The sequence below is a fragment of the Aptenodytes patagonicus genome, chromosome 1, assembly GCF_965638725.1.
Source record: "Aptenodytes patagonicus chromosome 1, bAptPat1.pri.cur, whole genome shotgun sequence".
NCBI classification, from domain to species: Eukaryota; Metazoa; Chordata; class Aves; order Sphenisciformes; family Spheniscidae; genus Aptenodytes; species Aptenodytes patagonicus.
Genome location: NC_134949.1, coordinates 36,834,378 through 36,846,963, shown reverse-complemented (window position 1 = coordinate 36,846,963; position 12,586 = coordinate 36,834,378). Strand labels below are relative to the sequence as shown.

At 37.1% G+C, this 12,586-nt stretch overlaps 1 protein-coding gene across 2 annotated transcripts in view; it reads left to right on the top strand.

Moving 5' to 3' along the window:
• TAFA2 (TAFA chemokine like family member 2) overlaps nt 1-12,586 on the top strand; it is a 195,937-nt gene that overhangs the window by 168,478 nt on the left and 14,873 nt on the right. For both annotated transcript variants that reach the window (XR_012994744.1, XM_076331955.1), the window contains exons 3-4: nt 2,475-2,627; nt 3,609-3,733. Coding sequence is in view for 1 of the 2 variants with exons in the window: in XM_076331955.1 (XP_076188070.1) it covers nt 2,475-2,627; nt 3,609-3,733 (278 nt within the window). In the remaining variant the exon portion in view is untranslated. The remainder of the gene's footprint in view (nt 1-2,474; nt 2,628-3,608; nt 3,734-12,586) is intronic.

Genomic DNA, 12,586 nt, shown 5'->3' with positions numbered 1-12,586 from the left:
TTGAAATGCTTTTCTGTATTGTACGTGAATGTAAGTGACCGTTTCATTTAATTACACTCTTTTACCATAAAAGTCTTAAAATGCCTGTTTTTCTCTCCCTAATTACTACAAACCAAGTCTTTCAAAAATTTTGTTTCAGTATGAACATTTCCCTCACAGCATTTTACAACAGTTTTTTTAACTGGCTGCCGTTCCATATGGCTATTGGTGCACATTGTACTTTATTTTCTCTTAGCAGGTATATTATGGCATTTCTGTAGACCTGGTAGAGCTGTGTAAAGCTATTTAATAAGAGCGTGAGGATGACAACATTTCAGGATCAGTGATACACATCGGAATACAAATATGGACTGAAAACTAATATACTGAAAAATTAAGTGGGACAAAGTTCACATCGTACCACGAAATTTACTTTCTTTTTTAGACTCAGTGTCTGGGTTTTTTATGTACCTATCATAAAATACAAATAAATGAATTTGTGTTAACATGTGTGGGTATAAGATGTGTAATTGCCTATCAAAATAAAAAATAATGTGAACTTACAAAAGCGGCATGTTTTTGTTCTACTATATATTATACATTAGAAATAGATCCTAGAATAATTTTTTAACATATTCACAAATAAAAAAACTTATAACAGTTTTATTGAGAAAAATGAATGTATTTATTTAAATTGTTTTATTGGCATATATACCAGTGAAATTGTTTGAAAAATAATTAAAAATAATTTTTACAACAGACTGTGCTGGTAGCTGTAAAAATACTTGCTCATCATCAAAGGTATGAAAATTCCAGAGACTGCAAAGTTCACACAGAGAGTATGAACTGCTTTCCTCATCCTCTATTGAATTACAAGTGATAAATAGTTAAAAAACAAAGAAAAGCATTTTTATGCAAAACCATTTTTTTTCTCCTAGATTTCTGATTTATGTGTAACATTTTGGTGTATCACAATATGATGGATCATGGGTTAATTGTTCGCATTGTGTTATATCATTTCAGCTGTAGTACAGCATCATGTGATAAAGTATAATCTAACCTGACATAATATGATGCAGTGAATGACAACAAAGATCACAGACTGTTCAGTGGACTTTGTTCTACTGAAAAACACATAATTGCCTGCATGAAATGTTTAGTAGTTTATGTTTTGTTGATGAAGACCCAGAAGTCTAATTGCTGCCTGTGGCTTTTGCCTCTAGGCACATTCTTGGGGTCCATAGCCTACATCAAGTTTGTTTTCCTTCCTCAGCCCTTTTGGGAGCTGATACTCTGCAATAACAACTGACTGGAGCCAGGGATCAGTGTTGGGCCCCTGAAAGCCTATTAGTAGGGCCTTCTCCTTGTGGAAGCTGTCATTTATTGTTTGCCGTTAGGGATATAAAAGGTAGCTGAAGTGTTCAGTACATAGGCTTTGCATAAAGCATACAAAAAGTTATACAGCAGAAAAAATAGAGGACTTAGGGGTACTGTTAAAACACATATTGCTTTGCATAATTAATATTCCTCCCTGTACAAGGTTGTAGGTCAATACCAGCTAAAAGTTCAGATTTCTTTCTCTCTTCCTTCTGATGGAATTGAACTATCTCCAGAAATATCTGGTCTTGTATCAATCACCACTGAAAGTTCAGTTAAAATGACTTTTTCTGAACTCCAGATCCTTTGGTAACTGGCTGCTGAACCAGAAAGGGTCGTTTGGTAGTTCTCCTCTTACCAAATTGGTCCTCTCCTAGGACTCCAGTAGCATGATTCTGGTGATCAGTTAGAGCAGCATGGGTGGGGGTGATGGGTACTGGATATGGGATAATGAAGATTGTCCTGTTGCCTCCCCGTGTTTGAAAAATTTGGTTCCCCGTGTTCCCAGACTTTCTTTGCAGTGCCAAGCAGAAAGATTTAAAATGTGATTCCTTAGTAGATTTTATTTCTGGGTTTTGTTTGAGGGCTGTCCCTGTATCCTGCCAGTTCTTCTCTGTCCATCTGTAGGAAAGTTTTGGGATATCATATCAAGAACTGCATTTGCCCTGGACATAAAGTCTGGAGACATAGATTCTGAAAACATATGCATGTATGGGTATTTTAACATTGATACACTTCCATTCCAAGATTTCTCCCTTAGAGAAAAGAAAAAAGCATCTTGGTAGAGATACACAGCTGTTTATGGGAGTTCAGAAATTAATATAGTTTCTAGGTTAGTTTTATAATGTTTCTGCTTCCTGCTTCACTGGAACAGTCCCATATGCAGTCTTCTCCAATTGTTCTTTAGCCAGTGTTTTCTGCCTGAGATAGTTATACTACATTTGGAAAATAAACCAGCTTTACATTCTAGTGTTAGTACCATTGTAATTCGAGCTTCATGCATGGCAGATTGCCTTAAAAGCCAAGTTTAATGCATTTCTAATTAAAAAAAAAACCCAACAAATGGTATGATACTACCTCACAATGTTATAAAATTGTTCATCTTCTTATTTTCACAGCTCACCATGTTAAAACTGGGACCTGTGAAGTGGTGGCGCTCCACAGATGTTGCAATAAGAACAAGATAGAAGAAAGATCACAGACGGTGAAGTGCTCCTGCTTCCCTGGGCAGGTAGCAGGTACCACCCGGGCAGCTCCTTCTTGTGTTGATGGTGCGACTACTCTATTGCTTCCTTTCGTTGCATGTTCCTAGGGGGTTTTGCTCGCTTAATGTCATCAATGAGAACCACACCATTACAGTTAGCTATTTAAAATAAGAGTAGGAAGCCTTCTGCCTTTTGAAGGGCATGCCCAAGGTGAATGGGAGGAAGATGGGAAAAATGAATTATTTGCTATTACTCTGTGGAAATGCTAAGCAAAATTATTAGATGCCAGTGAAAGAGACCTCTTGAGAAGCTAAATTTGATCTAACTAGCAGAGTGCCCTCGGAGTTGTATGAAAATCACTTAAGTAAAAGTGTTTTATATTTATTTTTATCATACAGGAAAAAACAAGCAAACAAACAGAACACAGTTCTGGCTGTTTTTTAGTCTTTTCAGACCAACACTATTTTTCCTATTCACAGTACAATATTAATGCTTTACTTAACAAATCTGGCATAGGCTCATATGTTTTATTCGGGAAAATACTAGCTGATTTTTCACATCTCTTTCTCTGAAAGAGGAGCAGGATGGATTCACCCTTTACATGATCTCTTTACTGTTGATATGTTGTTGGCTGTCAGAGAAGCGTAAGTATGTCATCATTGGGGAATAATTTTAATCAGGCTGTGCTAGACTATATAGTAGATCAGGAAAAATACACTACCTCAAAAGAAGATATTCTGCTTAAAACTTTGAAATCTGGCTGAGCAGGAAAAAATGAGGGTTGGAAAGAAATGCTGTGAAATTAGTTCCTGAACTGCAGTAAATTAGAAATAAACCACAGTAAAGAGATTGACTTTGAAGCACGTAGCACCTTGTGCAAATTGAGACCTAATTTCTTATGAAGATTCTGAGCTGGCTGAAAATCACAGACTAGCTGTCAGTCAATATATTTCTAACATTTTCCTGGAAAATAAAAGAAATGTAGCAACATAATGACACATTGAAGTGTGCATTTCAACAAAATGTGTTTGTGTTCCTCTCTTGTAGCTTCAATAGTGGAGCAGAAATGGTGGTGCCACATGCAACCATGTCTTGAAGGGGAGGAATGTAAAGTCCTTCCAGATCGTAAGGGATGGAGCTGTTCCTCTGGGAATAAAGTGAAAACAACTAGGGTAGGTATGATACCAACCTTACATGTTACCAACAGGTGAAAAAAAAAAAATTGCACAGGAAACGGGGTGCACATAGAAGACATCAGCTGAGAAGACTGAAGAAGTGTGGGAAGAGAGTCATACTGGGATTGGACTTCCTGGTCCTGCACACTTTTCTCAGCACACTTTGCAATTGCTTGAACATGGTAAGCAGTGTGCCAGACCTTCTCAGGTAAGCAGTGGAGACAGTAGAGCTGACCCCTTTTTCAGCTACCAGCAGTCATCAAATGTATTATAATCTGATATGTATTTCTCTCTGAAACCAGTTGCACAGTCTATACACCCTGCTAAGCTCTTCATTCACAGGATAGCATACAAGTGCATTTTTATCAATAACATGGAATTACCATGTTTCTACATAGAAACTGCTGAGTACGGTAAGCATTTGATGTGTCATGACAGTATGATCTTCTGGTTCTTTCTGTCTTGTATGACTGGGATTTACTAAAAAATTTTGACAGAGTTTCAGTGAGTTCCTTTTCTCCATTTGACACTTTTTATATTATTGGTTCAAAATTGCATTAACAGAAATAGATCATATATATAATTCATCATATACAATGCCTGAAAACAAAGTAAGCCTGCTGTCGTCTCAGATTTTAGCAGCTAACAGAAAGAGAAGAATAACAAATTCTTCAGATAAGCATTAAACACTCAAACTTCCTGAAACTACAGTGTTGTATCTCTATAGGGTCAACACAGTTCTTCATCAACATAAAACAGATTAAAACACACTCTGAAGTCACACATGCATGTGTGTAAACATAAACACCTTCACCCCTACACCCCACCACACATACTGATGATTGGTTTTCCTTGTAAGTATTTAGTAATTGTTTGCAGTGTCAGGCCATAATTTGCTAGTGTGGTGTTTACTCTATGCAGGTGTTTGAGTGTCTGTGTCATTTGATTGAAAACCTCCTTGCATAAGCACTAAATTTCTGGTACACCTTGGTGGTAGTGAAATGTAGTATGTACTAAGTGAATTATATTCCTTCTGTTCTGCAGAGAGCTCTACATGTCTCAGTTTCTGTATGTATGTCTTTAAAACATTTTGACATTCTTTGAAGGAAGGATACTTCCTAAATGTTTGATATACAATTACACTCCTGAGTCCTCTTTCAAATGTGTTTCTTCTGAAGCTGACCTTGCTTGAATGCTGCCCACACTTAACTTTGTACATGCCAATGCAAATCTGATTATATGCATATAAAACGTGTAGCTCCAAAAGGAGCTAGATAGAATTGAATAATAGTAATAGAAATAGAAAAGAGTTATGTGTGTGTGTGTGTGTTTTGAAATTTGTCCTGGCTACTACTACATGGCACTATTAATGTTAAAGAACGCATGCCATTTTATATTTAATGTGAGTGTTTAACAAGCAGTAAGTAAAAATGTGTGTCTGGATTACGTTTCTGTAGGAAAAAAGAGGTCACAAAAAGGGGAGATATCAATTAGAATCCCCTTGGGGAGATTTCTTCCTAACATTTTGTCAGAAGATAGTTTTTTCTACATTGGTCAAAGTTATGAAGTTCTGTCCACTGTTAGGACAGAACAGAAGCCCAAGGCTCTTGTCCTCAAGAGCTTATGCCTCTGTTGCAGACTCATAGGTCTGGTTCTTTGCAGGAGTTGGACTTTTCTTGTCCTCCATGGATGGTGGCAATCCTCAGGTCTCATTTCATACCTCTTCAGAAATGAAGCTATGAAAAAGCCAGTCCTTTTCTCTATTTGCCATCATACACACTGATTCAGTACAATGGTTACCATAACCTGCTTGCAGACCTACCACCACTAAATGGAAAATACTAATCCCCTTAAATCCCCCACTATTTGTTCTGCCTTCTAGTTTGTCCAGATATTATATGTTTGCCCCTTCTTCCTTCATTTCCCACACAGCTGCAAAGCTGTTTTGAGACAATAGCAAGCTTGAATTCAAATTTCTGACAGAGAGTTGGTCTCAGTTACTGAAACCAGGTGGCACGTGAATGAAGGTCTCTGTCTTTCCAGACACAGGAGGCTGAGATTTTAACAGCTGTCATTCTGATGCCCAGAAAAATATACATTGCTCTTGGAAATGTGAGTGATTCTTTGTGTTAAGAGAGTAACTTATTATCAAAAAGCAAGTACTTTTCCCTAATATGTAGTGACTACAATATTTTTGTAGCTCCTCTTTCTGCTACCCCAAACCTATATAAATAAAAGAAAAAATTCTAAAGTGCTCTGTGGTTTCAAAACCCCCTATTTTGAGAAAAATAAAAAGAACTGTACAGACAGTCAGTATTAAGAAGTCATGAATAATAAGTTTCTGATTGTCGAATGAAGTAACCCATATGTGATTATCATGTATAATGTAAAAGCATAACGAAACAAAGGGAACTGAACAGCTTGGGTGATTTAAGTGTATTGCAGAAAAGCCTTGTGAAGGCTTTCCTGAAAGGTCTAAGAAAGTCTATATTCACCTCCAAACATTTTCTGTAAGTTTGCCTCCTTCGTGTGCAGAAAAAGTAACCCAATTAACTGCTGAAGTACTACTTTCTCTTCTACAGGATACCAAGTTCAAAAGCAGCACCTACGTTTCCACATCTCAAGCTGTTAATAATTAAGCATTACGTTAGAGATAAAACTAGTGGAGGAAGGAGGTATTTTGCTAGTCCACCTCTGTTAACATATTTAATCACACTGTTGTAAAAAATGATGATACCAACTTCTTAATACTTATGGTATCAGTCACTAAGCAAAAAGGCCAAGTGAATAATGGGAGAAAACTAATTGATTTTTAAAAATGTGGTCTACTTGAGGTTTTGCGTTTTGTTCAGATATGGGGATCTAATAAGGTAATACATGAATAATGAATTAGAAATAGCATGAAAGTTATGGTACTCAGAATTCAAATGTTAAGAAAAGTCAGGTGGAAATAATTTACCTTCAGAATGCAAAAACGAGTATTATGGAAAAATTAAACTGTTTTTGCTAATTTGTCTGCATATTAGTGGGAGGGGGCTGACATTGGAGTTAACCATGGAAAAGGAATGAATATGGAGGGGAAAGTGTGTATGAATAAGCTGAGTACTGAGTTAACTTGTGCTGGTTTAGAATTGACTATTTTGGGTCTGTGTAGCCTGCAGGAGGGGAAAGGGAAAAAAGTCAATGACAATTTAGCTGAAACAGTAATTTTTTTGACTTCATATAAAGAAATGCGTGTTTTTGTTCCTGAGCATTATACCACAACAAAAGAGGATGTTCAGGAACACATCAGGAGAATTATTAAGTGATTATGTGCATAGCTGAGATTTACCAGGCACATTGTGGCATTCCCCTCCAGACTGAGAAACTGTTGTGAGAGGAAGCAATTGAATATTTTTCTATATGGCTAGCCTCAATGTTTTGATAAATAAACACAAAAATTTTGTCACGTTACCCTCTTTAAATGATGACAAAAGTGTTAAAAAAAGGAAAAATCCAAAGAATTTTTTTTACCTTTGAAATATTTTTTCTTCTTACAGCCTTTTTCTAATATAATGATTTTCATTCAAAAAGCTCTCTTGGTTTTGCTTCCTTTCCTTTTTGCAAAATAAGAGAAATGTCTGTTTAAAACAGGGGAATTTTCCCATCAGTTGAAAACTCCAAAATATAGCAGTATTATGTATAAAATTGACAATGACATTAAAAAAAATGCTATGAGTGTGTAGGAAACAAAGCAGCCCTTTACAAAGACTGGAAAACAACATTTTGCAGTCAGATAAGAGCTAAGGAGAAAGAATTTCATATTTCTTTCAGTTATGGGGTGTATTCCATACCAGAGGTCTCTGGATAGGGGCTTTTCAAGTGCAGATCCAGACGTCAGGCTTTACTTGTATTTTTAAGAACAGTACATTGTCTGTTATCATTATAATCGAGGCTGACTTTAAATAGGAGCACCAGAAGCTGCATGTCACCTGTGTGAAAGTGCATGCTGCAATGCCTCCTGGGTCCCAGTTCCCCAGGCATCCACCCTGGGACTAGCTTGGAGCATGTCATGGCTCCTGGGCAGCCCATAAACCCATGTGTCTTTCCTGCAGAAACTAGGGCACAGGAACGTAGGTAAAGGGGTGCATCCTGGGTCTCATCTTGAGATCCTGGATCTGCGACATGACTCAAGAAGTGTGCCCTTGTGCCCAGGAGTGGGGAAGTGTCCCTGGGCTGATATTTTATGAAGATGTAGGGAAATATGCATTGATATTTTTCATGTGAAATAGACTAGACTAGACTAGACTATTTCAGTTGGAAGGGACCTACAACGATCATCTAGTCCAACTGCCTGACCAATTCAGGGCTGACCAAAAGTTAAAGCATGTTTTTAAGGGCATTGTCCAAATGCCTCTTAAACACTGACAGGCTTGGGGCATCGACCACCTCTCCAGGAAGCCTGTTCCAGTGTTTGACCACCCTCTCGGTAAAGAAATGCTTCCTAATGTCCAGTCTAAACCTCCCCTGGCGCAGCTTTGAACCATTGTGCAGTAATGAAATAGTACCTTGTCCTTAAGCTTTTAGTTTGATTTGGTAGAATTGCTTGTGGAATAAGGCATAGTTTAATGCTAAGTACTAAGTTCTGGTTAAAATATGTGGAGTGGAATTTGCTGGACTTTGCTGGGGCTAGGACTCTCTAGAGTGAGATGACTAGCCTAAGCTCTAGGCTGTCTTTTTAGTATTGGAGAGAATTGTTCAATTCCAGAGGACAATTCATTTTGTCCTAAGATAAGTCAGATGAATTATCTTCTGGAGGTGTTTATGTCTCCCTAATAACTCTAAAGGGAAGCTATGATGACTAGCTTAGCGCCTAACATTTAGATACTTAATGTTGAATAGGAAGATGCTGGCTCGGAGGCTTTACTCTCTTTGGTGTGGTCTTCAATAGGAAGATGATCAAAAAAGCCCCTTCATTCTTTGTCAGTTTGGGAAGCTTTGGACTTTGGCCACTATGAAATGCAATATAATATAAGAAAAGTTTCAAAAATGTTCATGCTCTGAGGACACACAGCTATGAGCTAAATCGGTGAATCATACTATGATGAGCAACATGTCCAGTATCTATTATTCAGCAAAAATTGGCAACCAGTGCATGTCCTTTTAGAACTGACTTGTTGGTATAATACTACTAATAATACTAATACTAATAATATAAATTAACCAAAAAGATCAGATGTAATGCATAGCAGGTATTGATTATTAACCTCTGAAAATCTCTAGAAGGAGAAAGTGAACAATGTTTTCCTATAAACAAGTGAAAGTAGTATTTTCAGACAGGTAATAAAGGGCCATCTTTTAGAAATGAGCATCCAACTTCTGGAATAGCTGAGCACCCACACTTCTATGAGGGGCAGAAGAAATTGCAATTGTCACTCTGAAAACTGGCTATTATTTTTAATATGTGGGGCAAAGCACACTGCAGAACCAAAAGAAATCAATATCTAATATATTACTACATAACTATATGCCAAACCAATATTAGAAATAGAGTACTACAAAAAAACGAAATAAATATTACAAGGACAGAGAGAAATAAAAGAGAAATATTACAGGGCCAAAAATAAATCCATATTGAGTATATTTATCTACATTCCAAATCCAAATCTGCTTTCCAAATCAATACCAGAGATAGACGGCTAGTGTGAAAAGAACAGAAATATTGCCGGGATGGACAGAAATCCATACTGAGAGTGTTTATCTGCATTCCAAAACAATATTGGAGAGAGCCTGAAGTCAGATATTTGTAATATTCCATTTAATCTAATTTTACATTATGGCATCCAGAGTTTAAAAGAAACTAAAAATTGAATAACGTTCTTGGAAGAGGAGAAAGTGTACCATCCAAACACACCAACTGGCTGCACATGAAGCCAAATCGTGTTCAGTATGTGCATTCCAGTACTCTAAATCAATGCAGTTCTGTTGCTATCTATAAATACTGCTTACATTTTTACCTTATCTCCTCTTTCTCACTTGCAGATGCTGGGTTGTTTCTAAATTAATTACAGCTGCTGAAAGGAGAGGCAGTAATTTTATTTATGTTTCAATTTATAAAATATGCTGTTCATAACCCTTTCAGCACAAGGAATGAAAAGACCTCTGTTAGGTACCTTTATGTAGTAATGCTTTGCAGTGGGCGACTGTGATTCCCAGTATCAGGAGGCAGCATTAGTGGTGACTGAACTACTACCAGTGCTGTCATAACCACTGCTTGAGTAAGACAACATAATACAAAAGGGCGAAAATGTGTCCCTGGATATGAGAAGAAAATGGCATTTTTCTTGTAACTGAGCCTGGCATCAGTGTTAGCAATGCAGCTATGTTAGTTGTTGATCTGTGCTTCTCTGCATGAGCAACAGATGCATAGGCTCTTTAAGCAGCAGCAGAGCGGAAGAAAATGGAACAAGGATTACTGTTTTTTTCTGCCAAAGTTGAAAAGAAATATTGCCATTGTGGCAGCCTCTTCCCTCACGTCTTTATTTCTCTTCCTCCTCCAGGCTTTTCAAAAACAGCAGTAGTGATGACACGTAATTAGAAAAAGCAGAAATTCATCATATAAACGTTGTGTATAGGTTATTCTAGGATGTTTCCGGTAGGCCGGCTGTATGGGAGTTGTGGTCAGTCAGTGCTCATAAGGCAATGTATTTCTCACACGACATTTTTTCAGTGTAAAATTGCTACTAACTTCCATCACATGAAACAATTTGCCTTTTCCTTTGACCGCTGTGAAACGTGAAATACTTACAGGATAAATCAATGATCTGCTATGCGTCAGTAGTAAATAATGACAGGAAGTGTTTTTCCTAATATTATTTAAGGGGCTGTGTGAATAAATGTAAGAAACAACCTCACTGTGAAACTGCTCTATCCCCCTGCCTCACTTTAGAGCCTCTGTCTATAGGCTCCTCACCTTCTACCTTAATTTCAGATGAAGATTTATAGGAATAATATACATATATACAGTGACTAGCAATACCTTGCAGTTCATAAAAAGGATGTGATTACAATATAAGTAAGTGCACAGACTGTAGCAAAATACTACTCATGGAAAAGAGTGATTGCACTTGTGACAACCTCTTTGTTGCTATGGTATCTCTTTCCATGCCTTTGGCTAATCTGTCACTAGGAGAAATTTGCAGCTGTCTCAGCATGTTTCTCATTGCTCACTCAGAGACCCACTGTATCTAATCTGTCATTAAAATAGCAGTAAGTGGTATGTACACATTTTCCTAAAAATACATACAAGTTTCAGGGGGCAAATGATCTGGTAATGGAAATAGGATGACATTTTCTGGGGTCAAGCTAGCTTTTTGCATTAGTCAATAATTATTGTTTTGATCTAGCATCACAATTCATTCATACTGAAGCTCTGTATTTTTTGTAGGGCACCTAAACACTAATCTTTTGGGACACATGGGCATTTTGATGAAAATAGTTAGCATTCCAGCCAACACATGTTACAAGGAATCATCAGTATTCAGGGCTATGCAATTCACTGATTTCCTTAAAAATAGCTGCTATATACCAAATTTACTTCTTTAACGTGAAGTTGGCGTGCCTAGTTCTACCCTATGAAAAGGTTCCTGTTGCAAGTCTACATCTGACACGAGTTTAGGCCTACAGCTTGGTGATGTTCATTTGTAGGTCACAGAAATCTAGACAAGTCATAGTCCTTTCCCCAAAGGCAAATGTACTTAAAAATACCCACAAAACACAAGTTATGATGAAAAGGATAAAAGGAAGAAGTGTTGTGGTATGAAATGTTATAGGCAAAGTCATAGACTGAAAGGTCAGTAAAACTTGTTGGGCAGGTGAAGATAATCCAAACATTCAACTCGCAAGACATTTTCGGTCTCAAATTTTGTTTAGTTCTGTTCCGACTTTGAGTCCTATGGGTACTGATATTAAGAACTGAAAGTGAGGAACAACAAAAGAGAGAATGTGTTAAAGGCAATATTCACAGGTACAGCTCTTCTGGAAAGAGGGAGCCTGTTAATGCATTACTTGAAAGAAAATAATTTCTAAAAACAGAATAGTATTTTTATTTTTTTTAATTAGCAGCTTTTGCCTAGAAGGTCTGCAATTTTTCATTATTTTTTTTCAATCCCTTGCTGCACCTCCTTGTGAATACACTGGGTCTTGTCTCTAGCTATTCAGAAGTGTTACTTTAATTTTTTTGTGAGTAGGCACACTGTACAAATCAGAAATGAAATCCATTGCAATCTCTTCATCACACTCGCAGAGTATTAGTAATATATGCTGTGGTTTATACATTTTTATGAGGGAATAGTTTTTTCTAAGGTAAGACTGCAGCTAGCATCCATTGTAAAGCATCATTTTAGCTTCTGCAGAACTTGAAAATTGACAGAATTACTCTGAAATCAAAGGAAAATATTTCTGCAATATTTAAAGAAAAATGCAAATGGATTTCAGTTGCATGTCACTAATTAACTAATCAGTGATTTTTGCAAGCATTACTTTCTTCCACGTGGGAATCCTCCACTCCATCAGTCCAGCCAAGAGGTTTTCTGCCTTTGTCCCAAAAGATTCGACTTGTGATTTATTTTTCTTTATTTTCTTTTTTCCCCCAATTTGTCCTTTGCTGGCATGTTTGAGATATTGACCTCATGTTTGAAGAATAATTTTCTGCTGATGGAATATGATGGAAAATAAGAGTGAGTTCTGAAGGCTGTATGTAAATTACTGTTTTTCTCCACTTCTCCACAAAGTAGAAAAGTCCTGACACCGAAATCAAAGATGTTTCCACTCTGATTTGCAGCTCCATTTTCTGCCAGTCTCTTTGTCCTT